This window comes from Cornus florida, unplaced genomic scaffold (assembly GCF_030987335.1).
Source record: "Cornus florida cultivar Cherokee Brave unplaced genomic scaffold, ASM3098733v1 CherokeeBrave_3.0.0_Hap2_Chr05, whole genome shotgun sequence".
NCBI lineage: Eukaryota > Viridiplantae > Streptophyta > Magnoliopsida > Cornales > Cornaceae > Cornus > Cornus florida.
This window is the reverse complement of record NW_026775575.1, coordinates 117,694,423-117,721,792: the sequence shown is the minus strand read 5'-3', so window position 1 is coordinate 117,721,792 and position 27,370 is coordinate 117,694,423. Positions and strand designations below refer to the sequence as shown.

The 27,370-nt window shown below is 38.7% G+C and overlaps 2 protein-coding genes across 2 annotated transcripts; one reads left to right on the top strand and one right to left on the bottom strand.

Moving 5' to 3' along the window:
* Positions 1-616: 616 nt before the first annotated feature.
* Positions 617-8,400, top strand: LOC132308969 (aspartate aminotransferase, mitochondrial). The gene is made up of 10 exons (XM_059807286.1): positions 617-944; positions 1,140-1,225; positions 3,198-3,404; positions 3,486-3,591; positions 3,682-3,786; positions 3,847-4,019; positions 5,314-5,473; positions 7,542-7,637; positions 7,747-7,841; positions 7,943-8,400. The coding sequence occupies exons 1-10, from the start codon at positions 735-737 to the stop codon at positions 8,013-8,015; spliced, it is 1,311 nt and encodes a 436-aa protein (XP_059663269.1). The 5' UTR covers positions 617-734; the 3' UTR covers positions 8,016-8,400.
* A 668-nt stretch (positions 8,401-9,068) lies between these two features.
* LOC132308970 (shaggy-related protein kinase eta-like) lies at positions 9,069-16,394 on the bottom strand. The gene is made up of 12 exons (XM_059807287.1): positions 16,210-16,394; positions 14,987-15,079; positions 14,596-14,655; positions 14,242-14,514; positions 14,070-14,144; positions 13,931-13,987; positions 11,322-11,462; positions 11,175-11,225; positions 10,989-11,084; positions 10,798-10,881; positions 10,385-10,486; positions 9,069-9,504 (listed from the first exon to the last, which is right to left on the bottom strand). The coding sequence occupies exons 1-12, from the start codon at positions 16,297-16,299 to the stop codon at positions 9,409-9,411; spliced, it is 1,218 nt and encodes a 405-aa protein (XP_059663270.1). The 5' UTR covers positions 16,300-16,394; the 3' UTR covers positions 9,069-9,408.
* Positions 16,395-27,370: the final 10,976 nt, after the last annotated feature.

Below are 27,370 nucleotides of genomic sequence, written 5' to 3'. Positions count from 1 at the left end.
TTTCCTCCCATTTTTGGGAGGTTAAGAAAAATACTATTCATGCCTTGAGTTATCCTTCCAAAATCATCCATCACCTTCCCTTTTTTTTCCACCATTTATGCCAAACACATCTTTTTAATCCCCCTCCATCACATTCCCTTCCCTTTCCTCTCTTAGCCATTACACCAAATTGACCCTTAGAGAATATTTAACTTAGACGATCCAAGTCCTTTAAATACAACCTACAATAATATGAGCATTCAAATTCAAAACTATCTAAATTTATTTATTTAAATACTATTTAGATTTGATATACACAATTATCAAAAGTAATGCAAATTGGTTTGAGTCTGATGACTTCACACTCCGTTCAAACTCAATTTGTTAGCTCATTATATACATAAATTTTAATTTTTTTATTACGTTTCCGTTATTTTTCAAAATGTATTTGTTAGCTCATTATATACATAAATTTTAATTTTTTTTATTACGTTTCCTTTATTTTTCAAAATGTATTTGTCACTCGTATTATCGTATATGATGGAGAGTTAGTGGGCGAGCGGTAATATTCTCTTAATTGGATAAGCAAAAATGTCATAAAATACATACGTGCATCAATCGCCCACTAGCAGCGTCACACTTTTCAAGGTTCCTTCGTCGATCACTGATCTATTTTTATACTGTATATATATACAATTATAGTTATGCATATATAAATACATACACAGTCGTTAGATATACATATATATTTTTGCATGAGATGGTACTGTAGTGGATCATCATTGTCCATGGCGTTTCGATTAGCGATCTCGAGACAAATCCTCCTCCGGTCAGATTCAGCGTTCGGAGCGCGATCCATGTCCTCCTGGTGGACAAGCGTCCAGCCCGCAGCCAAGGATCCGATTCTCGGCGTCACCGAAGCTTTTCTAGCAGATCCCAGTCCCGATAAAGTCAATGTCGGAGTTGTAAGTCTCCACAATTAATCTATCCAGGACGGAGTCAGTATACGAACAAAAATTCTGGCTTCGTCCCTGAATCTATCCCTATTCTATCTCTCATTTTCCGTTTGGTTGCTAGGAAAACGATGTAAAAGAAAAAGAGATGTAGCAATTCAGCTCAATTAGACTTCCTTTAATTTTATTTCTTTTCTGGTTGTTTAGGGTGCTTATCGTGACGATAATGGAAAGCCTGTTGTTCTCGGGTGCGTCAGAGAAGCTGAGCGGAGGATCGCCGGAAATTCAAACATGTAAGTGCGTGTCGGCAATTATTTTTTACACGTTCACCTTTTGTTTGGTTCCCGGGAAAGCGAAAGAAAAGTAAAAGAAACAAGATATTGAATCTGCCAAATTCTTATTTTAGGTTAGGTTGAGCAAACTATATTTCTGTTGTTTCAGGTGTAAATATGAAAAAATTCTTAATTTATTTTCTTTCCATTTATTTTCTCGGTAACCAAACAGAGAACTGAGGCCTTACTATTTATTATTATTATTATTGTTATCACAGTTAGTTAGAACCGTTTTTGAGTTACAAATTACTACCCCTGTACCAAATGAAATCTCCATTTTCCGGAATCTAACTTTTTAGGAAGATAAGTTTGAATATATTTTTTGTTTTATGGGTACTAAATGAATTATCAAATATGTCAATAGTTGATCTATGTGATGTGATAGTTTACCTTTTATAAGTTTAATGCAAGAAAGTTAAATTTGTAATGTTACCAAAAAAAAAAAAAAAAAATTGTACTTTCACTTTTCAAATCTAAAATTGTACTTTCACTTTTCAAATCTCACTTTTCACTTTTCTAAAATTTGGTAGGTTAGGAAACTAACACCAATTTTTTTAATTCTCCCCTTGCTAATTTGATTTCTTTTTTTATCGTTATGCCTTACTTTTGTATCATGATGTAGTCATGCTTCTTTTTCTGTTTATTTTCTCGGTAACCAAACAGAAAACTGAGGCCTTACTATTTATTAATGTTATCACAGGTGTTGGTTAGTTAGAATCTTTTTTGAATTACAAATTACAAGTTTGAGGTTATGGAAAGTAACACCTTTTCAACTTGTAAATATTGCAATGCTGGCCAATTTTTTTTATTCTCCACTTGCCAATTTGATTTCTCTTTTTATCTTTATGCGCTACTTTTGTATCATGATGTAGTCATGCTTCTTTTTCTTTTTCAATATTGCAATTCCACCTTTTTTTGGCTAATGGACCAAGATTCCCTAGTCACTCTGTTTGTTGCAAGGGAAATACAAGTAATATCTTCGTTCTGTTTGTTGCAAGGATAATATTTCCAAGAAAAACTTATTCTAAAAAAACAAAACCCTTACCAGTTTGTAATATGTATATATATATATTTCCTAAATTATATGTATATATATATATTTGAAGCTGGCCTGATAAGATTTCCCCAACTTCAAGGACAACTCTATATCAGAATAAATGGAGACTAAAAAAGAAAGGAATCTCCCTGAAATATTATTCTGCTAATGCTTTTAGTGAAATGTAATGGAAAAAATAGTCATGTTTCTTTAATTTGTGTTGAAAAAAGTTTATCTCACTGCATGATTGGAGTTGCTCTGGAAAATATTTCCATCAAATCAAATAGCAGTTTGTTCTTTTATACCCTTATTGCAGAGAGTTCATTTTTTACTGTTAGCAGGGTGGTAAAAAATAAGATATGAGATCAACATGACTTATATATGCACATATAATATATTAGGACCAGATTATATAGGATAATCATAATATGAACTGTATCAAGCCCAATGATATTGTTCTATTGCATAAGATTTGATTAAGAACTTAATGATACGGAAACAGGTATCTCCATCTGAGCTTTGTAGTATCATCAGTTCAGCACAAATATTAAAAGTTCCCTTTTGTTATAAATCTTTCACTCTGCTCATTTTTCATTACTGATGAGAGTGTGACTGAGTTTTATGAATATAAGGGCACTTTAGAAGGGGGTACATTTCTTTGGAAGATCTGTTATTTCTTGTGTCCGCTGTTTCCGTGTCTTCTCAAATCATAGTTTTATGCTGTAATTTTTTCATTGGTTAAACAATTAAGGGCAGCACTGTATCTTGTATTCTGTGTGTGTGTGTGTGTGTGTGTGTGTGTATATTATTTGTGCTGCACAGTTTTGATTCTTGATGAAATATGTTATACAACCTTTTATTTTATTTTATAGTATTTTTATTTTTAAAAATTGCCAGGGAATATCTTCCCATGGGAGGAAGTGTGAAGATGGTTGAGGAAACATTGAAGCTGGCGTACGGGGAGAATTCTGACTTGATCAAAGATAAGCGGATTGCAGCGGTGCAAGCTCTCTCAGGGACCGGAGCATGTCGACTTTTTGCAGACTTTCAAAAACGTTTTTGCCCTGATTCTCAAATCTACATTCCGGTCCCTACTTGGTCCAAGTGAGCATTGTTGCTAGAAATTTTCATTACTCCTTTATAAGGTTCTCTTTCTTTGAAACTTTTAACAAGATAATTTAACAGTCATCATAACATCTGGAGAGATGCTCACGTCACTCAAAAGACATTTCATTACTATCATCCAGAGTCGAAAGGATTAGATTTTGCTTCAATGATGGATGACATAAAGGTGGGCAAGACACATCTTGATAGTCCATTTTTTTCTTTTGCGTATCTATATATATTTTTATAACATTTATCTGTTTATTTTCTTGTACAGAATGCTCCAAATGGGTCATTCTTTCTGCTTCATGCTTGTGCTCATAATCCGACTGGAGTGGACCCCTCAGAGGAACAATGGAGAGAGATCTCACACCAGTTCAAGGTACACACACATGATAGATATTCTGTTCTTCTTTCATAAACTAAAAATCTTAATTGTCAGGTCAAAGGTCATTTTGCCTTCTTTGACATGGCATATCAAGGTTTTGCTAGCGGTGATCCAGAGAGGGATGCAAAATCTATCAGGATCTTTCTTGAGGATGGTCATCCAATTGGTTGTGCCCAATCATATGCAAAAAATATGGGACTCTATGGCCAGAGAGTAGGATGTCTCAGGTGATTGTTTGTGTGGTGCTCCCACCTTGATTCCAGTATTACTTTAACAAGATTACTCCGCTGAATGATTTCATTATTGTATGACTTGTCGTAGATGACAAAAATTTTACACTCATATTATTTTCTTGGACTTCTCCTGTGGTAATCTGGACTGTTGGACATTATTACAGTTCTAGTCTACTAACCTGCATATGATAATCTGAGATTTTATACATGTGCGGTTATTTGTATAAAGAATGTATCATTTTTCACTTACATTGAATGAGATCATTGACATGTCACAGACAATAAAGTTTGATACCAAGCTTCTTCATGCTACTCAATGATGTCAGTTATGCAGGGCATGGACATGAGGTTTTAAACTTGTCATTATTATGCTCTTTTTCTTTGTAGACTTGTTATGCAGGCCTTGGATATGAGGTTTTAAACTTGTTATTATAATACTCTTTTTCTTTATAAATCTGTTACAACTGCTGGTAAGATTGAATATGAGGGTTTCAGAAATATGGAATAGTTTGTCCCACTTGTCTTTCTGCACATATTGACACAAAATTAGTTATCCCTTATAGCATCCATTAACAGTAGCTAACAAAAGGATTTGGTCTTCTTGTACTATTACGAAGCTGAGCTAGAGTGGTTATAGAAATGGGGTTGTGGCAGTAGCGAGGAACACTAATTTCTCAGAAGTCTTAAAGGTTCTGGGCGTATAACAAGTTATTATTATTATGCCAATGTATCTATACTGTCTAATTAATAATATGCAATTAAAATTTTATAGAACCATCAAGCTAATTATATAGAGGTATAATTCTCCCTCTTTGAAGAACAATTAAAAATAAATAAAAATCATAATTTATTCTGTTGAAATTTATAAGCTACATCTCGCCATCACAATTGTCCATTTCTTTTCCTATATCATCAAATATTTCATATTTTTTGAGTTTTTCTGATAACGTTACTTTCCTGGGTCTTATTTCAAGCTTTCAAGGTTATCTGATGATTGAATCCAATTTCTATTGCAACATCACTGTAGTACTAGGAAGTGCACGGTCCTGATTACGGAGTTGGAGAGATAATATGAGAGGTTTAAGTGTGTAACACTTGATGGGTATTTTGTGTTGCTTCTGATGTCTTTATGGCGTGGCATCTATTTATTGTTAGTATTACTTTCTAATTCCCTATAGGTAAACAATGAAGAACATAGCTTACTACTAAACCTTCTATACATTGTAAAGTGAATTCAGAAAGTGGAGATCTCCCTAGCACTCCCTTCTGCTGACATATATTTTTGCAGTGTGGTTTGCGTTGATGAAAAACAAGCTGTGGCTGTGAAAAGTCAGTTGCAGCAGATTGCCAGACCTATGTACAGTAATCCACCTGTTCATGGGGCACTAATTGTTTCAACTATCCTCAGTGATCCAGAATTAAAGAAATTGTGGCTCAAGGAAGTTAAGGTAATATACTAGCAAATAGTATTTTTTAGATATCTTAAATCCTTGTAACATAACTTAGTGGTTTTCCAACTAAATACGATAGGTAAGATGCCATATGTGAGTACAAGCAAGTGCTCTAAACACCCCATGCTTTATAGCTGGAAGGCATTTTTTTCTTTAATTACTGTGGTATATTTTGAAATGTATTGAAAGATCATGTCCAATGCTTAAAGAACATGCCTTGAGGTACGAATCAAATTGCTGGCAAGATATGCCTAAAAGGTGAAGCTGAAAACAATATATTAGTTGCAGTCTTGCCTTTGCTTCCCTTGTCAACAAAATGACAAGTGTTCTTGTCATCAATTGATTATTTTTTTTCTTTTTTTGTAGGTCAAGAGACAACCCCCCAACTCTCTCTCTCTCTCTCTCTCACACACACACACACACACACACACTGTTGCTTCAATGGCGACTTGAACTCTCAACTTCCCATGTGTGAGGAGAGGATACCCCTTGAGCTGAAGGCTTGGTGGTATTAATTGAAACCATTCTTGTTGAAAAACAGTTGTCCATTAAGTCTTCTGATTCGGCAACCCTCCAGATGTTCAATGATTTAACACATTATGATCTGAAAATGTGGTGTCACTAAGTGCATTCATGTGAAAATTATTCTCTCTGCAATTAAGCTTGGTTGATGAAAGAAAAGAAAATTGTGGCGAATTCATTTGGTGGTTGATGGGCCTTCACTGGGAAATGAATTTATGCCCCAGTAGTCCCCACTAATTAATTTTAAAATCTAATTAGTTTAGTGCAGAACTTGTTTAATTTAATATTTAAATGACAATCTGTTTTTTACACATATTACGGTTTAATTTGGAAACACTTTTCTATTATGGCATTTAAATGGTATTTGAAGTGATTGAGTCACTAGACTATGAATTGTTACTCTATGTTCTAGATATTTTTATTTTCACAGGATGATGTGAACATTAGTAATTATTCTGTCATTAGCAGTAGCATTTTGAGAAATTTACACAAATAGATTCTGCTGGCCCTAGAATTTTACATGAACACAAAGAAAGCATATAAATGAAGTCAATTTTTTTTTTTTTCCTTGTTTAAATGAATTCAAGTTTGATATTTGTTTTTACTTCATTTTGGCTTTTATTTGAGATGCTTGGAAATAGGGTAGAAATCTAGTGTTTGAAAAATCTGTGACACTTATGTTTCATTTGCCACTTCGTATTGTTGCCTTCTGAAGCTATTGTTGGAACCTTCAGTTTCTTCAGGTGTAGCTTTATTTCATAAATTCACTTGTGGATAATTGCCTGCCGGTGATATTCTAGAAACAATTTCTTCAACACATTTAACTTCTCACATTCAATTTTGCTGTAGAATCATTTTCATGACTTTTTACTCTTAATCTTAGTTAATGAATGTTGTTATAACAAAGGTTAAAATAGCCTTGCAAAGGAAGTCTAGTCAGCAGATGTGACTGTCTGTACAAATCTTAACCTCGGCTCAAGTTTTCCCCAGGGAGGTGGGGCTTTCGATTCTATTAGTAAATCTTGAGGAGGGGGGTTGGGGGGGTGGGGGTCTCAGAATTCTGTATATGGGAGTATATAATGGCCTTTATCCAATGATGAACTTGTCACTCCTGACTCCTGAGTGATTGGAGTGGTGGTGACGATATTCTATTTGGATTATATCCAGTAGCATACTTTGCCTGATTAAAGCCATATATATATATATATCTGTCTCCATCATTTGAGTTAACAATATTGGTCTCATATGACAAAATGAACAATACATCTAAACCTTTTAAATATATAAAGAAGTTGTGACATTATAATATCCCACCATATAAATGAATAAGACACATTATCTAACCATTTTAGTAGTAAAAATTAGATTTAACTTGCATCTCTGGATTTGTTGTAGATGTATAGGTATACATAACTTGCGGCTGAGTTCCACAGAGCTTTTTTTAATTGAAACCATTATTCATGTCACACATTATGCTCAAGCCTTCTATTATTATACCTGAACTTTTATTACCTTAGAAAGTCTCACATGTTCCTCTCTATAGGTCATGGCTGATCGCATCATTGGAATGCGAATTGCTTTACAAGAAAACCTTGAAAAGTTAGGGTCACCTCTATCATGGGAGCATATAACTAAGCAGGTATAATAAAATTTGTCAAATACCAATTACTTATATAACTATTCTATTGTTGTTATCTCCATCTTTATCTTGTGTGTCTAATTGCAATCATGCTTGGTATTGCAAATAGATTGGCATGTTTTGCTATAGTGGGATGACTCCTGAACAAGTTGACCGTTTGACGAGTGAATTCCATATATACATGACACGCAATGGTCGTATCAGGTAAAATGTCTGACTGCATATTATATCTTTACATGCTTGGATCTTTCTTATTCCTCTATGTGATTTGGTCATTATGCTAATCTGCAACCAATATGATACAGTATGGCTGGGGTTACTACGGGCAATGTTGGATACTTGGCGAATGCTATCCATGAGGTCACAAAATCTGCTTAAGGAATCAAACTGCAACGCTTATATCAGCCAAATAACTAATTGGGAGGCCATTACAATATAATTAGGTTTTTCAAATATCATGATATTTTTATCCTCCACTTCCAATTCCTTCAAAATTTATGCTTTTGAAACATTTTCCCGTTTTGTTTTTCCCCAAAGAAAATATGAATAAGATATTGTGCTGGAGTTTTTAACTTTGGATTACATCCTTTTCTCTACATTAACCGTTGAAGGGTGACCTTGGTTTGAGTTTTCTTACAGTTTTGTTAGGACTCCATGTGGATCTGGCTGATCCTTATCTAGTTTTCCAACAAGATGTAGTGTATGTTTCATACTGTGAGCACGTTAAAGTAAAGGCATTCGCGACTTCTTTTTCTTCTCTTTTTATTTGGTGTTATATTCTGTCAATGTAGGGTGATTGGAGTTATATATTGAATATAGACCTAATCTTTAGCATCTACTCGGAGAAAGTGATACTTATATCAGTTTCTTACTTCCCAAAAGGAGGAGGTCGGGGGTTCAAGTCTCCTCTAATACAACTGTGTGTGAGTGCCAATTAAGAAAAAAAAAAAATGATATATTTTCATGATGAATTTGCATGGCATGCTCAGCATTTTTCTATTGTTTTAACACTATTAAGTAACAGTGTAAATGGACATTAGGAGAAATATTTGTGACAGATTCAATCGGTGTTGAATTGCTCTTTTACTCCCCAGCAATATTGTTACGAAGCAAAAAGCTGAAAACGGTAGCTTGGAAAAACTCAGTCAAAAGCTTATGAAGGTGCTTAGAATAAGACACGGTTTGTAATAGAGTTGGGATTTGTTTTTTTTACTCCACCATACAGGTGTGATGAAAATTCGACTGGGTCATTTGTCATTTGTTGTGTGCAGAATTGGGTTTATGTTATGGCATGATCAAGCGATGCTTTAGTTTAGTAAAATATGTTTGGTCAAAATTTCAAACTACCCTGATATTTTGATGGAATAAAAAATTGCCCTCCCGCTACAACAACTGTAATTCCAATTCGGGACCAAAAGCCAAACCGCAAACTTAAGTAGAAACAACATTATGTAGATAAAAACAAGAAGCCAATATACAAATAGCTCTTTAGTGCTGCTGTTCCTTCAGAGAATCTCCCTAGCTAGAAATGAATGCATTACCATTTTTAACTCAGCTTTCTCGAATTTTAAGATCAAAATAATGTACATAACTGCGAAAAAGTTTTTCCATTGGCTATGACAATAGTAAACAGAAATATCAAATTCCAGCTCAAGCTGAACAGCCAGTATTAGCATACACATCTTTGCCCAGCGACCAACCATTTATGCCCAAGTGATATAAACCACACAAGCTCCCTTGACGTTGTTGATTCTGAGTTCCAACAATTGGCTTACGTCCCGGCTGGATGTGGAAAGCTGAGACCAGCTTGCCGCCTGACATGTTCCGGTATTAGCCTATTGATCAACTCAGGTGACGCTCTAGCTAGCTGCAACACCAGATGGGTAAGCGAAGTACATGAGGAATCAACAATCACGTCAGCAATTATAGTAATGTTTTCAAATCTTCTCCCAACTACTTAGAGACAACTAAGGGAAACAACTATTAAAGCCCAATTAGATATGGTGTAACAAAATATCATTCTTACAATACTAGAAGGCCTCACGTAGGATTACAGTACAGTCAAGTGCACCTTTAGCTCCTACTTAAAAAAATAAAATAAATAAATACATAAAGTACATCTTTAGCCCCCAAATTTCTGTCAGATTACCTATAGTTTTCCCGTATTAGATTTTAGCCATTTGCTAGCCAAAATGATTTTGGTTAGTGTGCCAATCAAAGAAGACTCCAGGGAAGAAAAAAAAAAAAAAACTGCGATATATTTATATTGCTATGACATGCACAGGGTAGGCTAAGTAACAACTTCAATCGAATTGAAGAAACTCGGGTCAGAAATCAAAAGGTGCCACGTAGTGAGCATGTCCATTTATACTCCGAGATGTCTATATCTTACTTGATATATGAAATTTATAAGAAATGAGACATCAGCTAAAATCTGTACAGCAGGACAATAATATCGGAGATGATGAGATCTCCCACAATAAATTGCTAAAATAATATCTACCCCTCTTATCTCGAGGTTGTTTGAAATCCTTTATCTTGCTTAAGAAGTCAAATATTTTAGCAAAATTTTAGAATATATGAGCAGACTGCCTACATATATGCTGTGGTTACAACTTAAAAATGGGCATGGTGAAATCACAACAGTGCCAATGCATTAAATTATAAAATGTGTCCATAATAATAAGATTGATATGAAGAAGTCACTTTTCCAAATTGGAAAATCAATAAGTAGTTAGGAGGCATACTTCCGGCTTAAAGTTGAAAAGAGGGGGCAAAGGGCGACCATTCGGAAGGCGGGCATTGGGATCCCGGAGCTCATCAAAGAAAGAATGGGCACATGCTTCTAGCTGCAGCCAAAATAAATAAATAAATAAATCAGCAAGGCAATTGCAAGAGTGGTAGGTATCCAAAGATTTTTACGTTAAGTTAGTCTGGAATAATTGTAAGGCACTTGAAATTACAACAGCTCAGAGCCACAGTTAGAGGAGATAATTACAAGAGGTAGGTTTGCATCCAAGCCTTTTTAGTGTTTAAAATGTCGAACATGGTTACTTATCAAAAAAAAAAAATGTCGAACATGGTTACTTGTGATGATAGGTTATATTTAAAGGCAAATATTTATAAATCTTGATGAAGAGAAGGTAGAAATGAAACTCACTGCAGTGCAGCGAAGGCTTGGTGAGTATTGAAGGAGCCGTGAAGCAAGATCAATTGCTTCAGGAGGCATCCGCTTGTGGAAAACCTGAAAACATATAACTCATTGATCAATCTCCAAAGTTCAAACTTATGCCACTTTTTGGAAACCACCAAGGAACTGTCACATCAGACAGGAAAATCAAAACAGCATACCTTGTGCCAAGGGTGCGCTTTAATCTGAGGAAACCTAAAATCAGTATAATTTGGATTCATACAGCGAATTTCTTCTCGAGTTGGAGTACCAAGAACCTATAAAGAGGTTCTAGAATCAGTACACGCAATCAAAAAATTATTAGAGTTGTAATCCTTGGACATACCAAAACAGATAAGAGCCAGCACCTTGATAATCTCTACAAGCTGGTCCACTGCATTTTCTCCAGGAAATAGTGGCTATAACAAAATTTGTAATTATAGAGTAAGCAAACTATATTTGAAGAAGCAGTCGAGATACTATTAAAAAAATTGAGAGGAATAATGTGTACAAACCTGCCCTAGAAGAAGCTCAGCAAGTACGCAACCAGCTGACCAAATATCTATTGATGTCGTATATTCTGTTGCACCAAATATGAGTTCTGGAGCCCGGTAGTAACGAGAACATATGTATGATATGTTTGCTTCGCCCTTTACCTGATTATAACAAAAAATCTTGATGAAACTATAAACATTCAACAAAAAAATGATAGACCAGAAGAAAAAAAGTTGGATAAAAATGCATAACAATATTGATGGGGAAGACTAAACAAACATATTTTAGCGAACTGTTAAAAACAATATGCAGTTCCCGATTCCCAATAAAAAATTACAGACATCTTACAATAATATATTGCTTTATGGCCTGATTGAATGGAAAGATGTCACATTGAAGCTTAACATTAAATAAGAGGTACACCAAGGCGGAAAAGGAGCCAGGTGAGATTAGAAATGGATACATGTAATTGCCATGAGATACTGGAAGAAATCGATGGTCAACTCTTCTTATCAATGAAAGCAAAAGAAAAAGGAGAAAAAACCCAAACATAGATGTCTGGACTTGCAAAGTGAATTAGCATCTAAAAGGTTAGTATATGAACAAAGTAAACAAAACCAGAGGAGACAAGGAACCAAAATCAATTATATGACTGCTATACTAACCATAATAGGAATGAAAGTGGGAAAAGACAATGGATATGGAAGTGAAAAATGTGGTTCAAAAAACCATGGGAAATGAAAAAGATATGTAATTTGGCAGCAAAAAGAAACTTAGTAGTGACAATAATGAAACTTAGTAGTGACAATAATGAACTTCATAAAGGTGCAAGATAAATCATAATGTAAACCAGAATAAAAATTTTAAAAGTTTTTATGGGAAGTGATATATCTATATTAGGAAAAGGCTTAAGCGCATAGAAATATATGTTCTGTGTGAAGCATGTACTTCATAAATTTTCTAAGCGGTTTTGGAATGTTCAACTGCAAGTTTATCTTTCCAGAACATTGTCTAGTGGTTCCCTATAATTTTTTTGAAGTTTGTCCAAACTTCCGCAACAAATTTCCGGGAATACGTATTTGCCATCTTGAACTAATTTCACGGCAACTATATACTAGCGATGTTTCCTAGAAAGGGATAAAATGTTTTTCAAACATCCAACAAATGAAGTACTAGAGTATTAAAGTTTTCAGTTCTTTTAAAATTCTCAAGAAATGGAAAAGATAAATACATACATATATATATATATATATATAAGCAACAAAAAGTCATGAAATATCATAGGGATAATGTTCCACAATAAGTAGTACTGACAACTCTACACATTGCATGTTATTTTACCACTAACATGGACATTAATCTACATTTAGAAATCAGCTTTAAGAGAAAATCTCAACATACGTGTCATGGAAAATTGGCTTTAAGAGAAAATATAACTGAAGTCATAGAAAGAATGACAAAGAGGAACGTGTTTAGATGCATGAGCTTCCAACTTGGATAAGTCATGAGTTCTAATTTTCTGATAGATTCATTTCTATTTCTCAGACACAAATTGGCACAATGTGCATCTTAAATGAACCTACTTCAGTATCTTGCAAATGCATACGGTATATTAAAACACCCATGTACAAATTTAACCAGAAATGCACACACTATATGCATTCAACAATCTAGACCTTGAAATGTTGTATTTGAGCAAGCTCAAGCTCAGGATGCTGAAGTCAGAAGAAGGGTTAGGCCCCATCTGTGCTTTATATAGTTCTGCAAAGCTCTGTACAACATCACTCAACTTACCAGAGTCTGGTTTTTTTAAAGCTAAGTAGTATTGTGAACCCCGAAGTCCATGACCAAATGTACCCAAAAACCCATAACTCAGCATCCATCTAATAAGACGAAATTAGTTTTTCTTATACAAGGGTACAATATAGCACAAACAAGTTAATATTTTCATAAATATATTTGCAAATTTAATGAAAAATGGTTCTATGTAATAAAAATAGAAGACCGAAGTTTAAACTGAGCTAATACCAACTAGATTGGCTTAGGTACAGTAGCTAAATTTTGAGGCTCAAGCTCAGATTGCTCACAGATGCACAATCAGTCACTAGGAAGCCGATTTAGCTTGGCTCATTGACAACCCTACATTTGAGAAATGCACGCATATGAAATATTTAGGAAGGACGTACTCATACAGTTAGGTATCTAGAGACTCAAGGTAACCAGTATGTAATATCCTAGAACCAGGTTGGGCTCAATAATATTTTGGTTATATTAATTCCACCTCCAATCACTATGGAATTTCAAATACGTTGAAGCTTACAAGTAGTACCCTTAATTTTATTTTTTTTTGATAAGTAGTACCCTTAATTAAATGATACATCCATGCAAGCGTTGCATAACTCATAATAGGATTCAAAATCTCCCATTTTCTTAGACAGTAAAATTGTTTCTAGTTTCCAGTTCAATAAAATGCTAAGGAACATAAGTGGGTTAAAAACACAAAGCCACAAAATAATTTCAATACTCTGAAGATCCTCGTGACATAAATGTTTTTTCATTACTTTTCAGTTACACATATGGACAAAGTAAAAGTAAAAGCAAAGCATAATTGAAAAGGTAATGCACATACCAGAACTTTTGCACTTCCAAAGTCACAAAGTTTAACCTGGTGGGTGAGAGGATCAACCTGCAGATTAAACAAAATTTAGGTTCAAATACACAATCCAACTCAAATTAAAGAAAAGAAAAAAAGAAAAAAGAAAACATACCAAAAGATTTTGAGGCTTCACATCCCTATGGCAAACCCCAGGAACAGTATGAATATAAGCCAACCCTCTAAATATCTGACAGGAATTAATTTCTATCGGAGTTGGAAAAATAAAAATTGTAGCACAATAAAAATAAATAAAAATAAAAAAATAAAAACAGAAGGAAAAGAACCTGATACGTATAGAGCTTCACATAGATGAGCGGCATTCTCTGATTTGCATTGCTATAATGCTTCAGAACCCGGTACATAGTCTCGGGGACATATTCCATGACCAAATTAAGGAAAAGCTCATCTTTAATTGTTGTGGAAAAGAAACAGTGCTTCAGAGAAACTACATTTGGGTGATCCATCAAGCGCATTAACTGCAGCTCACGATTTTTATACCGCCTATCCTGTAAGACCTTCTTTATAGCTACAGTCTCCCCAGTTTCCAAGCATTTTGCCTGGATGAGAGTGGCATTAGATCATTGAATATAAAAAACAACAGTGGGATTACAGAAGTTATAGAACTAGGAGTACGGCACCTGAAACACAATTCCAAATGATCCAGTTCCAACAACACGTTCTGCCATGTAACTGATGGTCTGTGAACATCATTGTCAATAAATTGTAAGATAATAATAAATAAATAAAACATTCACTCATAAACCTCCTTAGTGCTCCGCAATTCAACTTCCAGAGATATTCAAATGAGAAAATAGCAAATAGACAACTAATGTGCACCCCATAGGACTAAAGAGAGGGAGAATGTATCTTCCATACAAAGAAAATATATTGTCAATACTATTTAAACCTTTAAGAAAGAATATGAGTAACATATCTAATCTCATTCTGCTAATGTAAGGGAAGGGCAACATATCACAAGGTCAACAAGAATAGCCAATATAAATATAGGATTAAAAATTTAGTCCTAACCCTTTTGGGTTCACCATTTTTGCCCCCAATTGTAGTGGAAATGATGTGACCAGTAACTTGATCATTCCCCTCAATAACAGTAGCTGACATTTCCTGCAACGTAATCCAAACTGGAGGATTAATGCAAACACAAACTATAATAACGGAGGCTCATAGCAATCACATCCTTCATCAAAAGCAACCCCAAAATTGACAGCGACAACGATGCAGAAACAATAATATCTTATCATCGTACTAATTAGTATTAACACTTAACAAGCATACTACAATTGAAAATATTACCCAAATAATTATGGAATGCTTTTGGGCATGATAGATTAACAGAAGCCTCAGCGCAAGGATCTAGAGAGATAGCATAAGGAAAGCAATATATGATAACCATAGGCTACAAGAAAGCATCGCATGCTAGAAAGCTTGCAATTGAAACAAGAGACTATTGGGAGAGAATCAAATGTTGCCAACAGCATGAAGCAAACAATAACAGATTGAAGCACAATCAACCTACCAGAAAAAAAAAAAAAAAAAAAAAAGAAAAAAGAAAAGAAGAAAGAAAGAAACGTACAAAAAAGTTTTCAACAATTCAACACATTTAAGTAAACCCCTAGAAACATGAAACCCCAAAACCTACAGAAACGTACACAACAAACACTGGATCCCAAGAAGACTGCATAGAAGATCAAAGATCTAACACGAGACCATACGGAGAAGAAAGTAATGAAAAAAGCAACACTAAATCATTCGTAAAAGAACATTACAATCTTCACAATAGACGCTACAAAGCTAAGATATTAAACTAATCAGACAAACATGATGAGAAAAAGAACTACCAAACACTAAACAAAGCAAAATTTGTTCAAACAAAATGCTCTCTCGCTTCTTGCTGATAGAAGCTACCACAGAACTCCAAATCCACTTTCGCAAACACCTGACGGCTCAATTCACACAGAGAGGACCTAAAATAGTCAGAAAAATCTCTCCGATAGAGGCCAAATCTTCTAGCTATATCCGCACGACGTTGTTCTGATGTCCGTCGAAGAAACAGAACATGAGAAGTACAGATTTGAGATGAAAATTCAAGATCTCGAGCTAGATCGAGGAAGAATCATTGTCGATTGAACTCGAACTAGCTCAAAAACATGGAATGGTGAAACAGAGAAGAAGACAACGAGATCACCGGAAAACGGAAGTTCGCCGGAGAATAAAGGAGAGTTACTGGAAAGTACCTTGTCAGATTCCATCTCCGGGCGATGATGAGCGAGCTTCAAGGGGTCATGATCTGGAGGATGTTGAGGTCCCAGCGGCAACGAAGCCATGTGCTGTACAGCTCTCCTTCTCTCTCTACCTCACTTTTCCACTCTTCTTTCTCTCTCTAAGTATATATATTATATAGTATATCAATATATTTCTCCATCCGAAATTTAAGAGTACAGACTACTGTAAATGTATGATCAGTTAAGAAAATTTGATGGCAAAATTGGACAGGTTAGACCGACGCGACCAAAGAGCGAGTGCGCGTCACTCCGCGTGCCAATATTCAATAGGTGTGTGTCACCCAACGGGCCAGAGTCTACTCCAACGTGGCTTCTCTCTATCAATGACTAATGATATCGTGCCATGTCACCATCCGAAAAGAATTGGATCTACACTCTAATGAATTCTTTAATTAATTGGAATTTAGTTCTATAACTCGACGTAGTACTTAATTTTAAATTAATTAAATAATAATTTAATTACATGCATGGATACTTTAGAATAACTTAGGGCATTTCTAATGCAGAATTGCTAAATTCGAATGCCAAATCTATTTTTTGACAGGGTTAGAGTGTCAAAATGCTACATTTTAGCAATTCTGCTCCAATGATACATTTTATACAAAATGCTATTTTTTGACACAACAATCATTATTTTTCAATTACCATTCCCACCATTCATATTTTCATCAGTAATATTAATATTAGGCACATTCCAAGTTAAGTTGTAGACATTAGAAGGAAACTAAAATTAAATTTAATTAAAAAGAAACAAATATTTAAAATATTTGGTCAAAAAAGGACAAAAAAAAAAAAATAATAATAAAACAAAATGATTTATGGACTTTTATTGCTGAGAGTGTCAAATGAAATCTCAATAACCAATAAGAAGTTGACAACTCATCACCTTATCACAAACAGACAACTCCAAATTTATCCTCTCCACTTTTTTCGTCTTTTCTCCATCTCTTTGCATCATCTTTCAATGCCTTTGCCAGAACAAAGACAATCTCTATATAAAAACGATTAACGACCATGGATTTTGATTCCGGCGAAATTTTTTATGTTTCTCTCCAATGCCATCTCTATACTCCTCTCTCTATAGCAATTTGTTGCTTCACAGACATCCTCATTGGCAACCGTGGCGTCCATGGATTCCGGCGAGATTAATCTTTATTTCTCTCCAACATCATCTCTGCACTCTTTCTCTCTAGTATTGGTGAAATTTTTTATGATCTTTTAAAAATATATATGTATATATATATAGATATATGTGTGTATGTGTGTGTGCGCGCGCGTGCGCGCCAAATTTGAACCCCGCCTCTCTCTCTCTGAAATAGCAGTAGCTATTTCTTGTGCTACAATTGGCAAAACTTTTGGCAAAGTTAAAAATTGACAGCCATTTTAACATTGCATTAGAGAACCTTTTTTGAAGTTCCCTTGCTATATTTTAGAAATGACAGACGTTTTAGCATTGGATTGAAGATGCTCTTAGAATGTATATTGCTTTTCTATATATAAAGTGATCCAGAATTTTTTTAAAATGATATAAGACTTCATTTATCATTTGACACTAAAAACCTTTAAAATTTAAACAAGTATAACTTTTTTTTTTCCATGTACAATTAGCATTTAGAATTTAATCATATCTTAAATTTTTTGTAATTATTTTTAATTTTATCAAATAACACCTTAATTTGTGAAATATAATAGAGAGTAAAGAAAGATATGGATTTGTTTTTATTTAAATATTAGTAAAAAACCAAAAATTAGGAATTAATAATAATAATAAAAAAGAGATCGAGAAAAGAAAATGGTTTGACAATGTTGATGAATGCGCCGCATCACCTGCTTATGTGGCATCACCTCTCCCAAAAGACACACCTGGCCAGAAGTCATTGAGAAATAGATAAGTGGCCCAGAGCTATTCGTCCCATAGCTAGGAATACTAGCGAGGAAGGGGTCGTTACCCTTTACTCCTTTAAGGACGTGCCTTTCTCCAGTCGGATGGGTCTCTCCTCATTATATTATCACCACTTGAGGTTCCTTCCTACAGACAGGACCTTGGGCGCATGTTACCTCTTTTACCTTGAGCTCCCCTTACCTTGAATTCGAGGGGACCTCGAGGACTGAATTCTTTCCACCTCAAATTCCTGACCTGGAATTTGAGAGAAATTCGAGGACCAAGGTCTGCTCACCCCGAGCTTTTCCTACTTTGAACTCATGGGAGTTTTGAAGGCCATAATTTGAACGGGATCTCGCAAGGTCAAGAAGGCAATACCTTGAGGGGACCTGTTCTTCATCTTTAAACTCGGGAGTCTGAGAAAATGTGGACAGGTGGCTGGGATTCAAGGGCTCGCCTCTCGAAGGCCAACACAAAGGGGAAAGGATACCGATACCAAGGGTTGAGCTCTAGATAGGACTAAAAGACTTATTAATTATGAAAGACAGCCGACATAACCCATATTAATGAGGAAGTGCCATTTTCCCTTTGGACTGGGGGGCAAAGGAGCTTTTCCCCTTCGGACTGAAGGGGAAGATACCTTCATCTGATGAACAATGTCTCATCTGTTAGAAGAAGGGGTTCTCGACCCCTCAGATAAGAGGAAATTCACCTTTATAACTGGCGGGTATTGACCATTCGGAAGTATTATAAATAGGAGAAGCTAATTAGCCTTAAAGGCAGAGTTAAGAAGTTCTAAACAACCAATTACCATCGAGCTCGAATTTACCTGGTATCGCGATACATTGCCTTCCCTTTCTTAATCTTTGGATTCCAGAGAATCCTTTGTGTTGCTTGGGTCCCCACTTGGATACTGATCTCAGCATTCCCCGCTTACGTGGAATACAATCCTCATTTTGTAAAGAACGACTATCAACATTGTGGCGACTCTGTTGGGGAGGAGTATTTCACGATGTCAAGTGTGCATGAATTCAGCCTGACTCCTCAAGAGAGAGTCTCCCTCGGAGAAAAGTATAATGGGACCGCACTACCCGAAAAGGACGATTTTTTTTTTCGAGGCCTTGGTCGAAGCCCATAACTCGCTATCGTACTGGATGGAGAAATTAGAGGACACCCAGAGTGAAGTAATAGCTTTACTCAGAGACATCACTAACAATGGAATCCCCCGATGCACGGCAGAGCAGCGTAGCGAGTTTGTTTGCGAGCTTAACGAAAGTTAGATAACCCCGAATCATCTAGTGCACCGGGCACATCCGTCATCCTCAGAGGGGAGACGATCGGTTAGCTCTCATAGACGGTCGAGGGATGCGTCCATTGGGGCCCGCCGAGCAATATTCAACACCCCGTTCGCCTTGCCAGCCAGAGCAGAAATGCCCGAGTCTGGTTACAGGGAGACTATTCGTAGGGAAGGGTCCTCGATGGCACTCAATACCCACAGGAATTGGCCCAGCATTCACCATATGTAACCTTGGCAGACCTCCAATCGTTGTTGCGAAACAAAAGGTCCATGTTTTCCCAAGAGGAGGGCCTCGAGCCGTTTTATTCTCAAGCTGTTGCACTTTTCTCATACCCCCAGGGGTACGTTGCACCAAAGTTCAGCAAGTTCGACGGTAGAAAAGGTAATTCACGGGAGCACGTAGTACGGTTCATAGAAGCATTGGGACCCTTTGGGAATGATCACTTCCTGCGGCTCAGGGAATTCTCCAAGACTCTCACTGATAGAGCCTATAAATGGTACGTGAACTTGGAGCCAAGGTCCCTTAACACATGGAATCAGTTGGCAGTGTTGTTTCATACCAAGTTTTTTCAAGCTGAGGAAAGAGTAACTACGTTGTCGTTAACAAAGGAGGTGCAGGGTCACGAAGAAGCTTTGTTGACATATGTTCACAGGTTTCATGACCGAGCCATAGAGTGTCACGAAACTCATAAAGAAGAAGCCCTGGCCAAGATCTGCATACAAGGGATGTAGGGGGCCTATCATATTCACCTTATCAACTTGAAGCTCCCTACCTTTGTAGACCTAATTGAAGCATCACGCAACCTGGTGGGAAACCTTGCTGTCAACACCCAGTTCTTGGCACAAGACAATCACCGTGGCAAGCGCAGGTCTCTAGTCTCAGCTGCTAATGCATCCTCTAGCAAAAAGAATACAGGAGCGGCCCGCCCGTCCAGAAGGAGAAACCTAGAAGAAATACCACATCCTTTTCCAAGTACGATGAAAGAAATTGAGGCCATTCCCAAAAAATGGATCCAGCATGGAGACATCAAGCTGCCTAAGGTAGCGCATGAGCTGACCCCAAAAGACTTGGCTAACCCTTGATTCTGTATGTATCACCGGCACACTCGCCATCCTACTTTCGATTACTGGGCCCTGCGGAACACCTTTCGGCGACGGATCGTTAGTGGCCAGTATATCCTGCCCCCGCAAGATGTGAAGGAGGAACCTTTCCCCGTCCATGACAGAGAAGCGGTAATGATGGCGACTTGGGGGGTAAATAGCGGGGAGCTCACCTCAGGTGACGTTGCTCAGGTCGCGCTGGTCGAAGAAGAAGATTTGGGTGCGTTTCGCTTGTTAGGAACAACACCTGTCAGAAACATTTTTCAAAAGATGGATTTCTCCCCCCTCGCCCAAAAAGAAATCACCAAGACTCTTTGGCTTGCTGCAAGAGGGGGGCTTAAGGAGGCAGCGTTGATTGCACCAGCCCCAATGGTCCAAAGGCCACCCGGAATGGCCATAGTTTCCACTAAAGAAGACAAGTGCGTGCCCACCTTTCACAATCGACCACTATACGTTACGGCTTCGCTAAACGGGGTAGAACTGAAATGGGCATTTCTGGATAACAGCTCATCTCTTAACATAATGCCCCTGGAAGTCTTTCAGCGAAGCGGACTGCCGCTCGAAAAGCTTATCAGAAAGCTGACTGAAATCGATGGATTTGGCAGCGACATCCGAATGATAGAAGGACATGTGACGGTCGAGTTAGTCGTTAGAAAATTCAAAAGCTCGACCAAATTCCACGTTATCGACTTTAACACTTCCTACCACCTCCTTATGGGCTGAAACTGGATGCAAAAATTTGGAATAGTACCCTCCTCGTATCATCAATACATGAAGGGATTCTGGAACGGAAAATAAGTCATAGTCCACTGCTCTGAGCGCCCATTTGCCAAAAGAGAGGCTCATATGGTGGAGGCTAGCTTCCTCGAAGAATTTGAGGATTCAGATGAACCTCACCCACTGATGGCTATCCCTTTACCAAAATGGGATGAGCTCGATCGACGACCGTAAGAGGGATTTTCAATGCAGAAAGCAAAACTAAGGACCGAGACTGACTAAAGGAGGCCAGCCATATGCAAGAGAGTGCGCCTGTCTGATGGAAGAATTGCTTACCGTTTATAATGGTGTTGGGGGGCACGGCCTTGGGCGAAGTACGTGACGAAGATTATGAAGAAAAAGTCAAGCCAGAGCCGGCCAGGTTAAGTCGGCCGGACCGAGAAGAACTCAAAGAGGTTGATTTAACCACTGATTATCGACCTCGGAAAACTTATGTGAATAAAGGGTTGCAAGTAGATGAGAAGACAATGTTGATAGAAGTGCTAAAGGAGTTCAGCGATGTATTCGCATGGACATACGATGAAATGTCAGGGCTGGACCCTCAGATTGTGGGTTCTACCACCTCAACATACGGCCAGAAGCAAAATCGGTCAAACAAGCATTGAGAAATTTCTGCCCAGAACTCGAACTACAGATCAAGGAAGAGGTCCGACTCTTGCAAGCTGGTTTCATCAAACCCATTTAGCACCCTACTTGGTTAGCAAATATTGTCTCTGTAAAGAAGAAAAATGGAAAGATCCGGGTCTGCGTCGACTTTAGGGATCTGAACAAAGCGTGCCCCAAGGACGACTTCCCATTACCTATAATCAACAATCTGGTTGACTCGACTTCAGGACACGAAATGTTCTCATTCATGGATAGATACAGCGGATATAATCAGATCAGAATGACACCGTGTGATGCAAAAAAGCCAGCCTTTCGAACCCCATTGGGAAATTTTTATTACACCGTTATGCCATTTGGCTTGAAGAATGCTGGAGCCACTTACCAACATGCTATGACGGCCATTTTCCATGACATGTTGTATAAGAATGTGGAAGACTATATGGATGACTTGGTGGTAAAATCCCGAAGAAAGAAGGAACATCTGGCGGACCTAAGGAGAGTTTTCGAACACTGCCGCAAGTACAAGCTGAAAATGAATCCCTTGAAGTGCACCTTCGAAGTAGAGGCCGGCCAGTTACTGGGCTTTGTTGTACACCGACAGGATATCGACGTTGACCTCAATAAGGTACGGGCAATCAAGGAAATGCCCCCACCACGCACTCTCAAACAGCTAAAAAGCTTGATAGGCCGAATTTCCTATCTCTGGCGTTTCATCCCAACTCTGGCCGAGGTAGCACACACCTTCAGTTCATTGCTAAAAGAAAGTCCCGAGTTTAGATTGAGCGAAGAGCGTCAACAAGCCTTCACTAGAGTCAAAAGTCTGTTATCTTCACTAATCACTATGATTGCCCCTCAGCAGGGTACCCCACTTAGGCTGTACATCACCTTCACTGAATGTTCCGTCAGGGCATTGCTCACCCAAGAAAATGAAGGTCGTGAATACCCTGTTTACTACATCAGCCGAGTTATTCAAGGTGCGGAAGCACGTTACTCGCCGATCGAGCGTCACTGTTTATCTCTGGCCTTTGCGGTAAAGAAGTTTCGTCACTACTTTCTTACTCATACCATCCACCTTACCACGAGGTATGACCCGTTGAAGTACCTGCTCTCGCGGCCCGTTATATTGGGGTGAGTCGCACGATGGCTACTGACTTTTACCGAGTTCGACATACAATGCTCTTTGCCTCGTGCCATACTAAACCAAGCTTTAGCAGACCTGATGGCCTAATTTTCGTCGGGAGAATACAAACCCGTGAAAGCCGATCTTCCCCATGAGGACCTTGAATCGGCATGTTGCACTGTTAAGGATTCAACCTGGACGCTGTCATTCGATGGATCATTGACGACGCAAGGAGGAGGCGCTAGAATAGTGCCAACCCCAGAAAGGGGAGAGCCTCAGAATTTCTTGTACAAGTTAACCTTTGGGTGTTCTAACAATACGGTGGAGTACGAAGCCTTAGTTCTGGGGTTATTGGCAGCCCGAGAAGTAAGGTCAAATGTCTACGCGTTCAGGGAGATTCCAATCTGGTGATAAGATAGTTAGATGGTTCGTACGCCATTAAGGAGCCGTCATTAGTAGCTTACAAGACCATCATACAGAAACTTAGCAACCACTTTGATGAGCTACGCGTGACTCACGCGCCTCGCACAGCCAACCGACACCCAGACACCTTGGCCACTCTAGTTTCTAAAGTTGAAATAGCGGGGTAATCAGTAAACAAAAGAATTCAGAAGAAGGAGACATTTTGTTTATACAATGACGAATTCACTGATGAAAAAAAAGCAAAAAACTGGAGGAATGCTTTCGAATCGCACTTAAAAGACGGCGAAGGAAAAATCCCGTTGTCTGAGTTAAAGGACTATATGCTTTACTTTTGGACCTTGTACTATAGAGCACCTGGGGGCATTCTGGCGAGGTGTGTTGGAACCGAAGAGGTTGGGCGCGTGCTGCGAAACATTCACGAGCAAACTTATGGGAACGATTTGTTGAGTTTATACAGGAGGATACAAAGACGGGGGTATTTCTGGCTGTCCAAAGCAAAGGAGGTGAGCGTTATTCAGAAAGAATGCCGGAGATGTAGAGAAGCCCTCGAAGGACCACAAAGTGTCGCCTGCGTCATTGAGGACTGGAGACAAGAGTATCTGGATTTTCTTGAGCGACACCTGCTCCCACAAGATTGCGAGGAGGCTACCACATTAAAAAAGGACGCGCGTCGTTTCTTTATTAGCAATGGAGAATTGATGAGACGAGGCTTCGACGGGAAGGGCAAGCACTGCATAAGTACCTCTGAAGTACAGGAAATACTTAAGCAAACTTATGAAGATGAACACAAGGGTTGTACAACCGGATTATCTAGATAAGCTATTATTGGCCTACTATGCAGGAGGATAGTAGGAAGCATGTGCAGAAGTGCCGGGAATGTCAAGTTTATAATTATGTAATCCATGCACCAGCAATCGAGTTACACCCTCTGAGTCCTCCCTGGCCCTTCCACACATGGGTGATTGACCTGATAGGCCCAATTTCCCTGAACTTAAGGAAAAAGAGACGGATTTTAGTGGCAACAGAGATCTGTACTAAATAGATAGAAGCAACGGCTCTCTTGACGGCAACAAGACAGGTCGTAGCTAACTTCATCATGGAGAACATCATTTGCCACTTCGGCGTACCTCGAGTGATACTATCAGACAATGGAGCTCCTTTCGTCAACAGCAGGGTTCGAACGTTCCTTCAACGATACCATGTCACCCATCATAGGTCGACACCCTAATACCCTAAAGGCAATGGGCAAGCGGAAGCCACCAACAAGACTCTACTTAGAATCTTAAGCAGGACCTTAAAGGAACAGCATGGTAAGTGGGTAAAGCAACTGCCTTTCGCGCTTTGGGCCTACCGCACCACTATAAGGGGGACCACAAATGCCACGCCTTTCTCCCTGGTTTATGGCACAGAAGCGGTTCTCCCCATCGAGATAGCGGTACTATCAGGAGGCTTAACTGAACGAAGCCAACCTCTCTCCGATCTCAGGCTCGGTGAAGATCTACCACCAGAGGGTTGCTTGGGCTTATAACGTTACTGTCCGACCTCGAACATTCCAAGAAGGCGACCTGGTGCTAAGAACAGCGGTGCACATAATGCGAAATCAATCAGCGCCAAAGTTCACCATGAAGTGGGAAGGCCCTTTCGAAGTCAGGACCACGAGCGGCAATGGATACTATGAGATCGGCAACAACAAGACTCTGGGTTTATTCAATGCTAAGTGGTTAAAGAAATACTATGTGTGACATGAAGCGCCAAATGAGGGCCACAAGCACCCTCCTCGCTCTTTTGTAATATATATATATATATATATATATATATATATATATATATATATATATATATATATATGTATAAATAAGATCCTATGTGGCCCGAGGGAGTCCATACTTCCCGAATGTTATACTGAACGTAGGTTCCACTGTCAACAATTACTGAAAAAAAGAAAAGGGGCCCGAGGGAGTCCGTACTTCCCATGACACTCTCATTATCAGCTTTCTCTTTAGTGGTCATCGTTTCTGGTTGAAGTTTGAACTATGTTATACTATGGTAAAAAAAGGGGAAAAAAATAAAAAATAAAAAATAGCACCACAAAATAATTGCACTAGCTACGACATCGCAATCAACACGTCGGCTTTTATAAAGAAACTAAGGAAATTCTACTCAATTCATAATTCAAAAGAAGCCATGTTACACGAGAATGATAAAAATAAAACACATGCACCTATTACATCTTTTTCCTAAGGAAGGTTGCCTAAGTCCAGGGTCACTGGACCAAGTAATGTGAGCTTTTGTTTAACCTCCATATCCAGCAAGGCAATGTGTTGTTCCCTCTCGTACACCTACTCTTGCAGCTCGGCCAGACGAACTTTTTCAGCCGAAGAACTTGTTTCTCGTCTTCCATTTGATCAAGCAAATCTTTAATTTCCCCAAGCATGATCTACTGTTTCTCGAGGCCCCTGATTTGGGTAAGAATGTCGTCAGCCCACCCCACCTCGACCTGCGCTCTCTTCAGATTCGCGAGTATAAGATCCACTGATTCGAGTTCTTTCGCGTTTAAACGCCTTTCTTTTGCCTCCAAAGGGTGGTCACCAGCTCAACCAGAGCCTTGTACACGAAGACCAGAAACAACGATATGGCTCCATCGAGGTTTACAAAGGTTTGCAGGTGCATGGCTTTCACCTCACTTAAAATCTTTACCTCGCCCAAAGCAAGGTTGGCTCCTTCCCAATAGATAATTGAGGGGGCAGCTTCCCCTCGCCCCAATGGGGCAATAGAATTCTTCTGCCTCAAACCTGTCATGGTAGCCTCTCCTTTAGTTATCCTCGTGGGACAAATAGACTCAGCCCATGTGTTCTCAATCACAGAAGTAGTTCGGTCCAGGGGCATTTCCTCCTCACCCTCGACCTGGTCATTGTCGTTCTTTGAGCTACTTTGCCTGGAGGATTCACCCTCGGATGACCCCATAGAACTTGAACTCTCTGTCCCTCCCAAGTTGCTTTCCTCGGGAGCAGGGAGAGCTTTAATCGTCTTTTCAACCATGTCTTTCAGTTCGTCAAGGGGCTCGTGAGGAAGTTCCCGAACCACTTCAGTCAAATCATCCTCGTTGGTGCCATCGCTAGTGCGATCCACACGGCGATCCACAGCCTCGCCCTCGGTCTTCTGGACGATGACTATTTCGGTATCTGCAAGAGGCCATAATCAGAACCGCAAAAACGTATATCTAATAAAGCCCTAAGACATGGTGGCTACCTTTATCTGAGGGTGAGTAGCTGGAACTCTGCTCGATTTTAATCACGCCTATGGTAGGGTCCACGACAGTATTCACCCTACCAGTTTCCTCGTCAAACCTTCCTAAGCCTCGGGCCAAAGGAATGAGCTCTTTCCCTACCCCATACCGCGAGTAAGTGGGGGGGTTCAGGTCAGAAGATAGTACATCCCTCGCGGCCTGGTCAGGGTCTTCAAGTACGCTGGCGAGAGTGTGAAGGGCATCCTGGGGAATATTTAAACCATGAGTTACAGACGTGTGAGCATTGCCACTAACACGAGCACCTCTACCAAGGTCATCCTCAGGGGGTAAGGAACGGGACCTCGTGCCAGAGGACACCCCAGCTCGAGCTGGTGGACAAGGGAGCCCTTTAGGGATCGGAGCTTTGGCAACAGCAGTATCACGAGATGAGCCCTGGGAATAAGAAGAGAACGGTGTTAAGATCGGTCAGCAGTAAACTTAGATCAGACCATAACGAGGTGGCTTACCTTAGCTCGCTTAGAGGAAGATGGAGTGGTAGCAGGTACGAATGTGTTGACATCCTGGTCAGCCTTACGCTTGGTACGGTGAGACTTTGTAGCTCGAAGAGCTATAACTGGCGCATGGGTATCCGTCAACATCAAAGGACGAAGATTGGCCGTA